At 41.7% G+C, this 17,473-nt stretch overlaps 2 protein-coding genes across 3 annotated transcripts in view; both read right to left on the bottom strand.

Moving 5' to 3' along the window:
* Nucleotides 1–1,726, bottom strand: part of LOC140346679 (uncharacterized) — a 3,100-nt gene extending 1,374 nt beyond the window's left edge. The window contains exon 1 of the mRNA XM_072432857.1: nt 1–1,726. This exon is cut by the window's left edge and continues 1,374 nt beyond it. Within this exon, the coding sequence (XP_072288958.1) occupies nt 1–208 (208 nt within the window). The 5' untranslated portion in view covers nt 209–1,726.
* Nucleotides 1,727–7,940: 6,214 nt separating this feature from the next.
* agtpbp1 (ATP/GTP binding carboxypeptidase 1) overlaps nt 7,941–17,473 on the bottom strand; it is a 54,721-nt gene continuing 45,188 nt past the window's right edge. The window contains exons 25-26 of one of the 2 annotated variants that reach the window (XM_072432855.1): nt 15,820–15,971; nt 7,941–8,209 (exon numbers count right to left, since the gene is read on the bottom strand). In XM_072432855.1, the coding sequence (XP_072288956.1) occupies nt 8,038–8,209; nt 15,820–15,971 (324 nt within the window). In that variant the 3' untranslated portion in view covers nt 7,941–8,037. The remainder of the gene's footprint in view (nt 8,210–15,819; nt 15,972–17,473) is intronic. The other variant, XM_072432856.1, reaches the window with a different exon arrangement.

Raw genomic sequence — 17,473 nt, 5'->3', positions numbered from 1 at the left:
ACTCGGCCCTGGACTCGGCCCTGGACTCGGCCCTGGACTCGGCCCTGGACTCGGCGCTGGACTCGGCCCTGGACTCGGCCCTGGACTCGTCGCTGGACTCGGCCCTGGACTCGGCCCTGGACTCGTCGCTGGACTCGGCGCTGGCGAAAATGACAAACCGACAAAAATAAATAAATACAGGTTCAAGACCGGGGGACGGTTCTGTCATGTGGCTCGCATTACAGTGTTTTTGTTCGTTTTTATTTGTTTTTATCTCTTGATTCTGATAAAATGTTAAATCTCCCTCTCTTAGGGGGGCAACTTCCCGCTTTCTGCGTTATCTCCCCTCTGGGATGAGAGAGAAGTTGGGAAGTATGAACTTGAGGTCTGCAACATTAAAGGAGTGGAAATGTATCTAAAGGAAAACATTGTATCAGATGAAACAGCTGCTTTGACCCTTGACCCTGACAGACCCTGTCAACAATACTCAACATGCTCTTGTTCCTCAAGTAAAACACATGAACGAGTGTTAACTGTTAAGCTTTAGTTTAGCAGCTAGCTCGTAGCTTGTGATTTGTAAATTGTAACTTCTGTTAAAAAACTGTGAATAAATCAGACAAGTTGAGTTTATTTCACTGCAGTTCAGCCGTGTGTTTGATAGTCGTCTTTGTTCATGTGTCTTCAACTTAATTGAGCCACAGTGTCTTGTGTTATGCTGTTATAACATGATGCAAATATGGAATGTGTTCAGGTCCAGACTCATTAGGTCCGGACCTGAACCTGAACGTGGGTTTAGGTCTGCTTCCGCACTATATACCTTTTATTTTATACGTTTATTTCTAAATCAGATTGTCGCCTTATTCATCAGTTTCTATTGGACTATATCATTATTTCCAGATAATCATTTTTATTTGATCTTTTTTGTATTGTAAAGCACGAGTTTGTATGCGCAACGAGCCACAAGGTCTATAAAAAACATGAAAAACAGTTCACCGTATTCTACGCACTATAAGGTGCACTTAAAAGACTTTCATTTTCTCCAAAAGCGACAGTGCACCTTATAGTGTGGAAAATACGGTCGTTGAAACTGTTTGCAGCAGCTCAGATTTATTCCACTGTATTCTGTGCTTACACTTCCTGGTTCTCGGGCCGTAAAACACTTCATATTTAAACGCAGACAGCACACAGCAGTTTCATTTTGACTCTTGAACTTTTATTAAATACCCACCTACTTTTGTGTTCGACTTCATGGGCAAAACTTTGGGTGCGGCCACTTTCAAACACACATGACGACCACCAACATCACATGGATGACATCACGACCCAATTGTTATCACCATAATATCCTAAAGCTGATATATTCATACTTTTTAACGTTCCATCTCCAGTTGAACCATTGAGATATATCAAAATACACACTTTTTTTGCCCCTGGTTTATAGCGCTTTGGCAGCACAAGCGCCCGTGTTAGCATTAGCTGTGTACAGTGTTAGCATTAGCTGTGTACAGTGTTAGCATTAGCTGTGTACAGTGTTAGCATTAGCCCATTTCATGATCTATAATGATGATGATGAATGAATAAATGAAAACAGTGCACGGTTTGTATCACATTCACATTTAATTCTTGCGTGTCAGGGACAAACAGCAGCTCTGAAACACTTCTGCTCCTTTTCGCTTCAGATAAATAAACCTCGCGTAAACATTTCTCAACGCGCTACGGTCGCTAATTCATCGATTCATTTTCCGACTCACGACACACTTCCCACTACGGCGACTAAATAACGTTTGTGTAACATGAAAAAAAAAAACCTCGAGAGAGCCAGGGAGGGAAGGAAATAATTGAATGAAAGCGATTAGGGGACGAGAAGGGACGGATCGAGTGAAATAACTTAAATAACTCCCGCACGTACGCCACAAACAAAGAATAATAAGTAAAACGTGACAAAGTTGCCATGCCGCTCGAGCTGTACAGCGAAAACGACACAATTCCACGACTTTATAAAGCTTTTACGGAGCACCATCTGAAGAATACACTGAGATAACTCAAAAGGATGGACGTAACTTGAAGGTTCATAAAAGGATAATACAGCGGCTCCAGTTCGTACGGGACATTTTTCAGTTTATATATTTCTAAAGGTAAGAAACTGTCACGAGATATTGCTTGAGAAAAGCAGAAATCTGCGTTTTAAGCATAAATCGTGAAATGACGCACGCACAGAAAAAGTATTGGACACGTTTAGGGCCGAAACGAAGATATTGAAACTACTTTTTGCCGATAACCAGGTGACCAGGAAGCGCTGCAATGGATAAACACACAATAAAAGAGTTGATTCATTATTTGTACAAGTTATTTATTTAATCTTACCGCGCAAGCAAATCAAATCGCTCAAATCTCCCCAGTAGTGGAAAGAAAAGGCGCTCACGTTAGAATATGAGCCGAAAATGCTGAAAATTGAACAATACCGTATTTTCCGGACTATAAGTCACACCTTTTTTCATAGTTTTGGCCGGGGTGCGACTTATATATGTTTTTTTCTTCTCTATTATGCATTTTTTGGCTGGAAAATATGGTAACTTGGTATAATTATCGTGACGGGCCAAGAAGCGTTTATTAAAAAAATAAATAGATAAATAATTTAAATATAAATAGCTTGACGACCGCTCCTGTATTAAGTTACTTCATTATTAGTAGTTAAGTTTATTCATTATTTTTAAAACAGAACATCTTTAGGTTTTTGAGGTAGAAAAGACCGAATACATTTTTTTTTTTAAGAGTTTATAAATGATAACTAAAATCTCCCCATAATGTTGAAAATGTAGCAATAACTTGGTATAATAATCGTGACGGGTCAAGAAGCGTTCATTAAAAAAAAAAAAAAGCTTATAAAACGACTTATAAAGTATATATACTTATAAGAGGCTTTTTACAGAAAATCATGATGTTTTTGAGGGCCTCTTCGTTCCACGTTGGTTTCCTATTGGATCGGATAAAGTCGATTCTTAGGTCGTTACGCAAGCTCGATTTTTGTTCGTTATGACCGTAAATGAACTCCACAAAAATAAGCAAAAAAATACATAGATAAAAAAAATGTCACATCGATGTTGATCAAATGCTCATAAGACGCACATATTAATTACAGACTTAGGTCATTACTGGGTCTATTAACGCAAAACAAAAGGGCCAAAACAACTCATAATAAAAGCTGTAATTAAAAAAAACGCAACTTTCAAAAATTTCCAAACAAATGAGCCAAAATTTTTCAAAAAGAAGCGTCGTTTCGCCTCGAGTTTGCGTCGCTATAAATCTGGTCAGTAGCATCTCTAGAAATATGAAAAACGGCGACGCGTCCAGTACCGACTTCTTTTGTAAAGTGAGGTTTTTTTTTGCGTATAGAACTATAAATACCCAAAGTGCAAAATGTGATATAGACGGTTTATTGATTTGAAATAATGTGAATGACTTAAGACGATAATAACAGTAATATTTCAGAGTTCCACTTATTTTTGAGTTTGCGCTAGCTTAAAAAGTGCGTATATTATGTACAAAATGTTCGTCAATTAAATAAAACATTTTAAAAGTGGTATTGGGAATAAAGCGAGCAGCCGAAAGAACTAAAATGACAGAGTAGGAAAAGCGCACGTGTCATTCGCGACGCGGTTAAAGAAGCGTCCTGTAGCGTTTCTGGGGAAGATCGGATCCGCGGAGAGGCGAACCCCACTCACAGGAAGAGTGCGCGTTTTCCCCGAGCGATTTCCGAGCATTAAACGCCACAGCAGGTGTCCAACCCTCCACCAGAAAAGTTACACAGTGCGACTTTACACCTAACAATGAGCGCGAATGCGAAAAACAAATCAAAACGGTTAAAAATGTAAAAAGTCGAGTCGCTTCAAAGCCGTTCTTTTTCGGGGCGATCCAGTTCTCGCAATCTGCAGAGGTCTGAGGGAGCGCAGAGAGATGGGCGGAGTCGTTGTTGTTGTTTACTTGCGTTGTGTTGCTCTTAATGGCAATTAGCAGCCAACTGAGAAGGTGCATTTACCGCCAACTACTGTAGTTGTGCGTCTTCAAAGTATGTGTTTTACGCTGTACTGTATTCGAAAAATAAAAAATAATTGCAGAATAGTATACATATGGGCGGAGTCTAAATTGAATAGTACGCTCTCTACAGTCCAGGAACTGCACATTGAGTTTGTTTGAGAGGCAAATGAGGATCCAGGTAGTAGAAGTAGCAGCAGAAGTCTCACATCAGTTGTAGTCAAAGTCATACTTGTACAGGTATTGTAGTGACCGTAGTAGTACCGTATTTTCTGGACTATAAGTCTTTTTTCATCGTTTTGGCCGGGGTGCGACTTATACTTATACTTATATACTTATACTCTGGAGCGACTTATATGTGATATTATTTGTTATTCTCACACTTGCAACCGCATTTCATACTCCAGTGCGACTTATATATGTTTTTTTCTTCTCTATTTTGCATTTTTTATACTCCGGAAAATACGGTACGTGACATTTTAGATCAAGATTTTGACCAAACTCCACAGTCCGTCCCATATTGAAGGACGGGTCAAATGTTCTTTCGGGGACGATAAATATCAAATGAAATGGTAAAAATGAGGCCGCGGTTCAGTGATATGAACAAACTCGGGCTGCGACCAACGATTATTTCACTGGTCGACTGGTCATTTTTATTAATATATATTTTTAACATTAGTTGAGAATTCAAACCATTACTTTTATCGGACATTGGGGCCTTTTAAATATATTAAATTGAGTAAAGTTTGAAAAATGGTGACGGAAGAAGGCAAAAAGTATATTTACGAATTTAAGATGCAGCTCTAATCGTTTATTCTCTTTTTGATATTTTAAATTAATAATGCCATTGTCTTTGTTATAAAAAAGGTGTTTTTGGCATGTGTTTTAGATTATTATTATCAATTTTTTTTAAAGTCGACCAGTCACGATTAACCATCGCAGCCCTTCGACAAAATTGTTACGCAAACATTTCCGACCTGAATTACATGTATTATTCCATCTTTTTGCATGTCATTTCATACAGAAGTCGGATTCAAGGTTAATCCGATTCAAACGTTTAGTCAACATAAACTAATAGCATAGAAAAAAGTGACATATTCGAAGGTCCACGTGTAATTCTAAGCGTATAATGCAGCCGAGAATAAAAGAAAAAGCTCTTTTAAAAGCTCGTCCTCGCCTCCGTTTGGAGCGAGTGTGTGCGTAGTGCCCTGAATGAAGAGCAGATCTGTGGAGCGCAGACATTCAGTGACATCCTGATGGATAATACAGCTGTGGGTGAGTCTGAGGACCAACACACGGCTCCACAGTCACACACCAGCAAATGTGACCGACGGGAATCCAGAACAAAGTATCGACCACAAATATCCACCGGAGTTAAAATGGCTTCACCAGGTTTTTTCTCCCACTGGTTTCGATCATATTTGCCAGTGACGTAAGTATTTGAGCACCCTGCGATTTTGCAAGTTCTCCCACTTTTTACGGCGTCTGACATTTTCAACGTCGGTGCATTTTCAGGATCCGGAAATCACGTTGTATGATTTTAATATAATTTGTGTGTTATTGATGCAAACAAGTATTAGAACACCTGCCAATCAGCAAGAATTCTGTTAGTTCAGAGCTGTCAGTCCACCTCACTCCACTTATCCTTTTAAACCAGACGCAGAGTGACGTTTGTTGTTGTTTTTAATGGCGGCTGGCAGCCAACTAAAGGTGCATTAACCGCCATCTACTCTAGTCTTTAGACTTTAGTTGGCGGTTGCTATAAGAGATAATAATAACATATAGAATGAAATAACGCAGTCACTCAATTTGTAGCACCTGTTTGAGCTTGTTAGCTGCATAAAGACCCTGTCCACTCCACAATCAGTGAGACTCCATCTACTGCCATGGGCAAGACCAAAGAGCTGTCAGAAGAGATGGAACTGTAGACCTCCACTACAGCTGGAAAGAGCTAAGGGGCTTTGACAAGCAGCTTTGTGAAGAAAGATCAACTGTTGGAGCAACTGTTATAAAATGGAAGAGGCTAAAGATGATGTCAGTCTCCCTCAGACTGCAGCTCCATGAAGATCTCACCTCGTGGGGTTCAATGATGAGAAAAAAAGTGAGGAATCAGCCCAGAACTACAGGAGGATCGGTTACTATGGTAATACACTACAGCGTCATGGTTTAAAATCATGCATCACACAGAAGGTTCCCCTGCTTAAGTCAGCACATGTCCAGGCCCGTCTGAAGTTTGCCAATGATCATCTCCATCCAGAGGAGTCATGGGACAAAGTCATGTGGTCAGATGAGACCAAAATAGAACTTTTTGGTAGAAACTCCACTTGTCGTGTTTGGAGGAAGAAGAAGGACGAGGACCATGCCAAGAACACCATCCACCATCCCTACTGGGATTGGGCAATCGGTGTGTGCAAACCTGGTTATTACTTATTACTACTTCATCATTTCTAAATGGGAGAACTTGCTAAATTGCCCGGTGTTCGAATACTTATTTCCCTCAGGGAACGGCCTAAAGCAGGATCAATCAGGCCTAACGTGAACTCAGCCCAAATCAAGCTCAACGACGGTCCAAGGGACTCTATCTAAGATCATTACACAGAAGTGAAGTGATTTTTAGCTCATGTAGATATTCGGTTTTTGCTGTGTGTGTTGTTTCAGTCTCAGTGGAGGTTGTTTCAGTCTCAGTGGAGGTTGTTTCAGTCTCAGTGGAGGTTATTTCAGTCTCAGTGGAGGTTATGTTTCAGTCTCAGTGGAGGTTAACGTCTCAGTCCTTGTAGATTGTGTAGTTTCAGTCCCTGTAGTCGTCGTTTCAGTCCCTGTGGTCGTGTCGTCGTTTCAGTCTCTGTGGTCGGCGTTTCAGTCCCTGTGGTTGTCGTTTCAGTCCCTGTGGTCGTCGTTTCAGTCCTTGTGGTCGTCGTTTCAGTCCCTGTGGTTGGCGTTTCAGTCCCCGTGGTCGTCGTTTCAGTCCCCGTGGTCGTCGTTTCAGTCCCCGTCGTCGTCATTTCAGTCCCCGTGGTCGTCGTTTCAGTCACTTGTGGTCGTCGTTTCAGTCCCTGTGGTCGTCATTTCAGTCCCTGTTCGTTTCAGTCCCTGTGGTCGTCGTTTCAGTCCCTGTTCGTTTCAGTCCCTGTGGTCGTCGTTTCAGTCCCTGTGGTTGGCGTTTCAGTCCCTGTGGTCGTGTCGTCGTTTCAGTCTCTGTGGTCGTCGTTTCAGTCCCTGTGGTCGTGTCGTCGTTTCAGTCTCTGTGGTCGTCGTTTCAGTCCCTGTGGTTGGCGTTTCAGTCCCCGTGGTCGTCGTTTCAGTCCCTGTGGTCGGCGTTTCAGTCCCTGTGGTTGTCGTTTCAGTCCCTGTGGTCGTCGTTTCAGTCCTTGTGGTCGTCGTTTCAGTCCCTGTGGTTGGCGTTTCAGTCCCCGTGGTCGTCGTTTCAGTCCCCGTGGTCGTCGTTTCAGTCCCCGTCGTCGTCATTTCAGTCCCCGTGGTCGTCGTTTCAGTCACTTGTGGTCGTCGTTTCAGTCCCTGTGGTCGTCATTTCAGTCCCTGTTCGTTTCAGTCCCTGTGGTCGTCGTTTCAGTCCCTGTTCGTTTCAGTCCCTGTGGTCGTCGTTTCAGTCCCTGTGGTTGGCGTTTCAGTCCCTGTGGTTGGCGTTTCAGTCCCTGTGGTCGTGTCGTCGTTTCAGTCTCTGTGGTCGTCGTTTCAGTCCCTGTGGTTGGCGTTTCAGTCCCCGTGGTCGTCGTTTCAGTCCCTGTGGTTGGCGTTTCAGTCCCTGTGGTCGTGTCGTCGTTTCAGTCTCTGTGGTCGTCGTTTCAGTCCCCGTGGTCGTCGTTTCAGTCACTTGTGGTCGTCGTTTCAGTCCCTGTGGTCGTCATTTCAGTCCCTGTTCGTTTCAGTCCCTGTGGTCGTCGTTTCAGTCCCTGTGGTCATCATTTCAGTCCCTGTTCGTTTCAGTCCCTGTGGTCGTCGTTTCAGTCCCTGTGGTTGGCGTTTCAGTCCCTGTGGTCGTCGTTTCAGTCCCTTGTGGTCGTCGTTTCAGTCCCGCTGGTTGTTGTCCGAGTCCGACAGCTGCTCCAGGTTCTCGTGGACCTCCGGGGCGTTGTCGGTCTCTGCTTCGATCTCGTCGTCGTTGCTCTCGCCGCTGTAGTCGATGGCCTCCAGGAACGAGGGCTCGTCCTCGTCCAGCACGTACGTCGTCGTGCAACTGCTGCAAAAGACAGGAAAAGGAATCGGAATTGGAATTGGCAACGTTCGTTCAAGAAAATGGATGGTCGTTGTATTTAATAGAGCGGAGATCAGCCGGAGGGCGTGGTCAGACCAATACACCTGTCAGGTCCGGCAGGTTCAGGGTTGCCAGGCATCAGCAGCATCAGAAGCAAACCCATACAAGAGTGTCTAAAACCCAGTTTTTCTGAAAGAAGTTCTCCTCCAATGACAAGGCTCTGACAGAGAGAGCTTTGCAGAGGATCAGAACGGCGTTAGATACAAAAATACAAAGGGACTTCCCCATAGCGGCCATTTTGAAAGGGGCACGCGCGCGATATACTAGCAACCACCACGACTGCATCCTTTTCTACGGCGTAATGAGCTACGAATACTTTGATTCTTTAGACGATAACGGCAAACTAAGGTACACGACAAAGCTCTCATCAATGTCCTGACAGAACGCAGGTTTTTGTCATTTTGGCCTCATATATCCTGTATATCGTATGTAGTAGACGTATTGTTGTGGACCCTTTCAAAATGGCGGACTCGGTTGCTACTGTAAGTTCCCGAATGTGCGAACGCATGTGTAGCTTTGGGAAAACCGCAGGACGATATTTTTCATTTTCCCCATTGAAGAAATTCCTCACGTCTTCTTTTTAAAATACTGTGGTTTGTTTGTGAGTCAAAGCGGCCGTCGCCTTCATCAGAAACATCGTTCGACTGGTGATAAAAGTGGCACACGTCAGTCAAACGACGCTCCAGAGGAAGGTGACCCGAAACCGCCCGAACGTCTTTGCATTAAAACGATTCCCTCCAATATTTTACCTTTCGAACCAGACTGTGGCAAAAATAGAGAGAGAATATTTAAAAATGACAAATTATTTTTAATGCCACTTTAATTTAATAACAGTGTCGGCTTCATTCTTTTTCTTTTTTTTTTCAGTTATACATATTTATTTAACAGTTTTAAAGTCAAATCTCATTGCACATTTGAGGTTTCATCGTTCCAGTTTCATTCATGCAGAAGCACAAAAATGTCTCCTTCCCTTTCAAAATAAAAGCAGTGAAAGAAACGTGTTTGGCTACAGACAAAGTGCTCTCTTTTCTACTCAAAAACATTGACAAAACATTGCACAGTTAAAATGTTACTTCGTGAACCTTTTGAATGTATTTAAATAAATTAGCTGTAACAAATCTAAAAAAAGAACATTTTATTTGTAAATGCAGAGAAATCAATATTTGCAAATGTATACAATTAGCAATATTCTAATATATCAAAAAATAAATTGTTATTTTATATTTAATTTGCTGCTGCTTCATAGTTGAGGTTATAATTCTACATTCAATCCAGTTTATAATATGTCTGTCTATGTTGCAAAAAAATATAACAGTAAATAATGTATTACTGTGCAATATATTGCTCTTTTTTTTAAACATTTAATTAAATTCACAGTGTCGGCTTCATGATACAATTCTAACAATAATAGTCCAGATTATGTGGAATTATTGTTGTTCTTTTTAAATAGTAATGGTCATTGTAAACATATAGCGACGGCGCATGAAGACATATGAACCGACTTGTCTTCGGCGATATATTAGACAAATAAGCACTTAACATCCCATTTGGGTTCCTGGAGATAAGAGGCGAAGAGGCGAGCGCTCTGGAGTGAAGATACTTTTTCCTGTGGGTCCTAATGGTTAAATGGTTACTGGTTCTTGAGGTTTTAGTGGCTTTAGTGGCTTTTTAATGGTGTTAATGGTCTGTAATGTAATCCCAGGGAGACAGTCCATCAGGCTTCACACAAAGATCTGCTGCTGAAGAAGAAGTGCAGGCTGGAAAAGCTCTCGCCCACTGTTGTGTGGCCAACCGGGTGCGAGGGCTTTGCCACGTGCACAACGCAAACGCCACCAGTTAAAACCTGTTTGAATGTATTTTTTTTTACAATCTTTTCATGTAGTTTTATTTCATCATCAGGCTGAAATATAGTGTTTTTTCCGACAAAATATCACTTTTTGTGTGAATTTTCTTTTTCCTTTTTCTTTTTTTTTGTGTCGAGCGCAATTTTTTTAAACAAAATTTTGGGCAGCAAAAATTTAGAACTTTACCTCATTTACTTCAGTTATTATTTAAGTTTCAGGGACAATAGTAAGCTGTTCTATTGGATAAGAACACGTGCAAAATGATGATGAAAACTCGAGAGATGAGAAGGAAATAAAAGCATCAAAAGCGTTCAAGAAAAATACATTTTGGGCAGCAAATTTTTTGCTAAGACATTTTTTTTTTAGAATGTATGTTTTTAAATGAGTATTCAGTTTACAGTATGCATTTCAAAAACGTCCATGAGCATTGCATTTGGACACGAGTTATATTAGCTAAACTAACGCAATAATCATGTTTGTTGAGGCCTTTATTTGTGTTGTACTTTCTTGTACTTTTTCCATGATGTCCTAAACTCATCTTTTCTATCGTAATAATCTACGGGGAAACGTTCTGTACAAAGTGTGAAGCAGCAGACGTCTTTGTGCAACGTGACGTGACATAATTACAGATGAATATTACGTCCTTTTCCACAGTTGCATTCTGCGCTTCCTGTGCAAATTGCTGTACATTTTTCTTGCTTTTGAGGCTTTTTTTTCTTCTTCTCATCTGTCGAGTTTTTCATCATGATTTTTGCACGAGTTCTTATCCAATAGAACAGCTCACAATTGTCCCTAAAACTTAAATAACTGAAGTAAATGAGGTACAGTTCAAAGTTCAAGGTACTATAACCATGCCTTTGATAACGATCCAAATAATATTTTTAACTAATAAAGACAATAGATATAGCTGTTCTCAACACTTAGAAACACTTTGAGCTCAGATAATTAAATTTATTTAATTATATTATTATTAGCTCCAAATAGCTTTATCTTGAATTTAATTGCAAGAGCATTTTTCTTCATTACTTTCTACTTTACTGTGTATTAATATAGCCATCTTGACGAGTGAGTTTATGCACAGCCAAATCAATAAAGTTCTTTCACATCGTATCCATCTCGTCTTAATAATGTTAATGCGAAAAGCCAGCGGCGGCGTTCAGCTCAAGTGAAGTCACGTTCGCACCGGCGCGTGTTGAGCCGGCGGCGGCGTTCAGCTCAAGTGAAGCCACGTTCGCACCGGCGCGTGTTGAGCCGGCGGCGGCATTCAGCTCAAGTGAAGCCACGTTCGCACCGGCGCGTGTTGAGCCGGCGGCGGCGTTCAGCTCAAGTGAAGCCACGTTCGCACCGGCGCGTGTTGAGCCGGCGGCGGCGTTCAGCTCAAGTGAAGTCACGTTCGCACCGGCGCGTGTTGAGCCGGCGGCGGCGTTCAGCTCAAGTGAAGTCACGTTCGCACCGGCGCGTGTTGAGCCGGCGGTGGCGTTCAGCTCAAGTGAAGCCACGTTCGCACCGGCGCGTGTTGAGCCGGCGGCGGCGTTCAGCTCAAGTGAAGTCACGTTCGCACCGGCGCGTGTTGAGCCGGCGGTGGCGTTCAGCTCAAGTGAAGCCACGTTCGCACCGGCGCGTGTTGAGCCGGCGGCGGCGTTCAGCTCGAGTGAAGCCACGTTCGCACCGGCGCGTGTTGAGCCGGCGGCGGCGTTCAGCTCGAGTGAAGCCACGTTCGCACCGGCGCGTGTTGAGCGATTGACAGATTGTGTTGTAGGCGCAGACGGCCTCGGGAGAATTCGTCCTTTGTCGGTGCAAAACGTCAATATCACTTCAGACACGACTCGGGGGAGAGGGGAGGAGTCAGAGGGGGTCAGAGTTCATTCAGCCAAAATGAGCCGCGGTCGTCTTTTAAAACATCTTTAAATAATGTCTTTGGAAATAATCAGCTTTATCCGTCTTTAGAAAATATGATGACAAAATAAATGTCCAAAATCACTTTCCATTGCAAAGTCAGAGTTTGGCGTCTCCTCCTTTGTTTTGAGACATTATGAGAGGTTTAAATGTATTGGTTGATAAAATACTGAACATTTTTCAAACAACAATTTCAAGCAGATTTCAAAATGTATATATTTTTGTATGACTTTGTTGAATTGGTCGACCTTTAAAGAGCAAATGTGCATTTATTTAGTCTTGAATTCTGTGAAAACAAACAAACAACTAGGGGTGGGTGATATTGACCAAAAATTAGATATTATTTTTTCAATTTTATTTTGGTCAATATCACCCACCCCTAGTTTATTTTTATTATATTATTATGTTTTTTTTGTTTTGAGTATCCCAATAACAATAATGTGTCATTTTTTAAAACTGTAGAATAATAAAACCTGGCAACCGTTTGAAAGTTTACAACATTCAACTTTTTTTTCTATTTTAATCGTCTCTTTTCGTAGCAATATTCAAATTTAGAATTTTTTTCCCAAAACAACAATCACAACATTATCACGATCAGAATATAGTGCCACATCTAATCCAAAACCTGTTGAAACCTCTCGAAACACCATTCATATTCTTAAATTCCCGTCATTGAAACAGAACAGTTCAGATAAACAACAACACTCGGCACTATTTTATTTCTGGAAAACAAAGGCTCCACCTTCAATGGCCAATAATCTGTGGGTTTGTACTCAGGCTTCTCCCAGAGGCCGCTGCAATTATTGTTTTGATGACCTATTAAATGCTAAGTGGTAGCAGGCATAAAACCATAAACCGCGCGCGCACACACACACGCGCGCCGCTAAGCTAAGTCCCTTAACACATGAATGATAAATGAAAATATCAATGTGGGGCCGGCAGACAAAGAGCGGAGACATTAAGTGGTTTTGGAGAGTAAAGTCCGTCTGCCGAATCAAGCGAGGAGAACGGCTGACGATTTAAAAAAGAAAAAACGAAATTAAGACAGAGTTGCGGTCAGATTGGACTTGAATAATTAATATTCATCTAATCTGTGCTGACCTCATTTGACTGGGGAGTTTGAACGGCAATAATTAGACATAAGTGAGGTGACGGAGAGGCTGCGTTTGACTGAAGAACCGCCACAATATCACGGACGGGAAAAGTGGTTTATCATTGGACCAGCGCGATAAAGTGGAAGAAAACTAGTACTTTTCCAGTTTTAGTCCGCGATATTTCAACAGACCGCGATATCGATCTACACGAAGATTCTAGATTCTACACAAACATAGCAGTTACCGTATTTTCCGCACTAAAAGCCTTTCATTTTCTCAAAAAACAAATTAATGAATTAAAAACTTGGGTTATTCATTCTGGTTGTGCTCACTGACCTGGAAGCGATTTTGTGTGGTGTAAGTTTTGTTTTCGCTTAATGCGCTTTATATATGAAAAATTATCAAAAATATGACATGCATTGACCGTGCGCCTTATAGTGCGGAAAATACGGTATATTCCCACAAAGAAGTTCATCCCTCGAAGTATTGGTAAAGATGGAAAATCAACAGAGACCAAAGCAAGACTAAACCGAGGCTGGTTTAGTCTCGCAATATTTATCACTGCATTAATCAGTATTGCGATAAATGTACTTTTGCAACATATTGTGCTGCGCTAATACATTTAATGCCATTTGGCGGAACATTCCAGGCAAAGCAATAACATCTAGGGCTGGGACTCACAGGGTTCCTCCCGATTTGATGCGATACACGGCTCGCGGTACGATAATATCGCGATTCGATGCAATACGCAACAAACGATACGATAATATCACAAGCTGTGTATCGCTGTGTATCACATTCAATTTGATGTGATACACGGCTCACAATGCGATATCATGATTTTGCGATATGTGCGATAATTGATGTATTGCTCGTGATATTCTACGATATCGCTATGTTTTTAAAGAAACCAATACATTTGAATAAAATTTGTCTTTGTTAACGACGACCTGCACAAACTCAAAATGAAATACACCATTTTATTCATGGAAACGGTCAAAACAAGTTTCTTCTCTTAAAACAAGCAACAAAATTGAAGCGCTGTCTCAAAATAATTCAGGATATCATACCAAAAATGACTGGTGGCGATATATCAATACAGCAGCCCACGATACCACTACCATGTCACCAAATTCAGTATCACGATATATCGATATTTTATCCACAGTGCCAAGCGGAAAAGTCATAGTGCGTCTTTTTGAAGTAACGGCTCATAACCTCCTACATAATAAACATAAGACGTACTTTGCACCCTCACGTTTGCTGTAAACAAATATATAAATCTAAAGAAAACAAGCACAATGTATTTAAACGGCACATTCTCAGGAGCGCGTCATTATTATTACTTATTACTTCTTGTTCAGGGGTTCGATGAGTCCTGGCTAATGCCGGCGTGACTTTAATGCCACTTTAATGAAACAAAAGGACAAATGGTCTCGCACGTTGTAGACATCTGTGTTAAAACAGCGCTCGGAGTGAGGTCTAACTCCAGTTCAAACAGAGCCGCGCCTCGTTAACTTCACTTCCTTCACGTCACCTAAAGCATATCAGTTACAGTCCGGTCCGTCTGATTGATGGGTTGATCTTTTGTCACGACTGTAATTAAGAAACGGCGAGCGCGTCTCCTCAGCCGCTGCACCTGCCCCTCCTCTAACCAACACTTAAAGGAGCACAGCTTTCACCCAGAGGGCCAAAGGGGCCGGCGATATGGACAAAAACCACAAAAGCAATATTTGTGTGATCAGAAAGCCTCGGACAGTCAAAGTAATCACAGGATTCATCACACATTCATCTTAGTTATTGTACATAACTTTGAGTCTAAGCTTTACGTCATGGAAGTCTGTTGTATTTGAAGTGGAAGAAAAGTCATATTTATGCATTTTGTGTGAGTCAAGGAGCAGACACGCCCTTTTTGACTTTATATAGGCCGTTTTATTGGCAATGGCAATAAACCTTTTCTGATTCAGACGCCAAAACGCTGGTTATTTTGATTATGTTTGGCATTATACACATAATAGTGACCAATCCAAAACATAATGGCCAACTGGTTGACCATAAATAAATATTGCAGTTTGCATTTCGTTCATGTAAATAAAACCCGTCAGTGTTGTTAAAGTTCAGCTTCCTGTTACGTGCATGACTTTTCCCCCATTCAAAAGATACAAAAAATGCATAATACAGAAGAAAAAAACATATATAAGTCGCACTGGAGTATAAGTCGCATTTTTGGGACATTTATTTGATAAAATCCAAGACCAAGAACCAAAATGCAGTTTAAAATAATAACAGATGAGAGAACATGGTGAATAGGTGTACGTATGCTAACGCTAACACCTTCAGCTACATGACGTACAGACAGAACTGTGGTAAGTGTCTGGTATGTTAACGTAACATATTAACAGTCATTAACAGAATTCTTCTTCCTCGGTGTCACTTCTAAACAACTCCACAAACTCCAGAGGTAGAGGAAGTGCCGACTCTTCTTCTGCGTCGCTTAGAGCCTAGAGCGCCATCTTGTGGTTGTCAGTGAAAATAATCAACATGTGAAATGCGGCTGTCAGTGTGAAAATAACAAAATAATATCACATATAAGTCGCTCTGGAGTATAAGTCGCACCCCGACCAAAACGATGAAACAAGGCGCGACTTACAGCCCGGAAAATACGGCTGTTAAAATCGATGAGGACAAACCGGCTCCTCACCTGGCGACTTTGGCGTGGGTCCCCATGATGTCGCTCTCCAGGTCCAGGAGTTGCTGGTGGTTGCGGAGGCTGGTGAGTCTCTTCAGTCGGAGCAGGGCCACGCAGAACTGGGCCCCCATCTCCTCCAGCTCCCGGGTCCCGATCTGCAAACCCTGGAACACACGGGGGCAAACGGACGGCACCGGGTGAGACGGTGCTTTGGGTGCGGCATCTGAAGACGAAACCCGCGTCAAACGGACTGAACGCACACGACAGGAGAACGCGGTGGTAGTTTCAGTCCAGAGCTCGTGGATGGGTGCAGTTTTTTTGGTCTGTTTTCAGCCCTGGAAGTGAAGGTTTCTCCCTCTCTGTGGGCAGTGAGTGTGCGCACGACCTCCTGCGACCTCCTGCGCTGTGGGAGGTCACACTTTAGTCAGCCTCGTCCCGCCCCCCCCCCCCAACCTCCCGATGATAGCGACGGGAGGTTTGACCGGTGATTTTGAAGGATTTATTGCGTCCGAACGATCACGCCGGACATTTATGGAGAAGTTGTGTGTAGAACTGCACGAAGAATAATCACCGATTGGCTTTGGTGTACAGTAGATGGAGGTTTCATTCCAGTGCATCGTTTATACAGGCACAATCTGACTTCTGAAGTGTTATATTATTATGTATTTATTGATTCATTCATTCATTTCTTGCTGTGTTCTGTTAAAAGCTGGGTTTCCCGATTTCCCAAACTATAAAAGAAGTTACAAATTTGTCGCGGGGAAAATGTTTTGCATTGAATTAACTTCAAAAAACTTCTTTGGGGAAAAACTGAATTTACAAATTGATAATAAAAATAAACAAATTGTTGCGTACTTCAGCTTTAAAGTTTCAAATGTGATTATGACTTTATAGAAAAGGATTTTGTTGGATTATCACGATCCTGTGTCAGCGGCACAAAGTGGTCTTTAAAATTATACGACATTAAGTACATGGAAACATATATTCCTTGTACTTTGATTGCATTATTATTATTTTCCTTACCGTCTGGCATTGTCTGAACTTTATTGTATACTTAAAGCAACCTTTTATAGTACTGCACTTGCCAGAGAAATGAAACAGCAAATACAGTAACCTAAAGTTGATCAAATAATAATAGAATCCAGCTCATGCACATTATGGTTAGATTTGGTGTTCTGAGATGTTAAACCGATGAGGCTGTGATGTCACCTGAAACTACGACGTGCACTTGATTCTCAGCCAGAGTGCAGGTGTTGCCAGCTGTGCCTTCAAAGATAATCCAATTTGAGTTTAACAGATGGTTTTAATTACCATACAGCTATTTAGCTCTAATCTGGCGCGGAACATCTGTTTTATATGATCTTAATATCTGTGTATATTTTCCCTTCAAATAAAAACTAAACTAAACCGAAACGATCTAGACACAGTGACATGGACAATATTTTACATACACTTTTCTTTCTAGCAATTTTTCCAAGTAATTTTGTAATATTTGAGTGGGTAGTGTGCCACAAATCATAGAAAAATGTGCGTTGTGGCTCAAAAACATTGCTCATTGGTCAAAGGGGAAACCTCAGGAAGAAACAGGGCCTGTAGCTCCACCTGCTGGACAGAGGAGGCAAAAGCAAGACGTGCAGGAGGGAAAATAACATCACAAAATGGTCTA

The sequence above is a fragment of the Eucyclogobius newberryi genome, unplaced genomic scaffold, assembly GCF_026437365.1.
Source record: "Eucyclogobius newberryi isolate DKJ021-1_F unplaced genomic scaffold, fEucNew1.0.hap1 SCAF_6, whole genome shotgun sequence".
NCBI lineage: Eukaryota > Metazoa > Chordata > Actinopteri > Gobiiformes > Gobiidae > Eucyclogobius > Eucyclogobius newberryi.
Note: the sequence above shows the minus strand (reverse complement) of the source record. Positions and strands in the feature narration are given on the sequence as shown.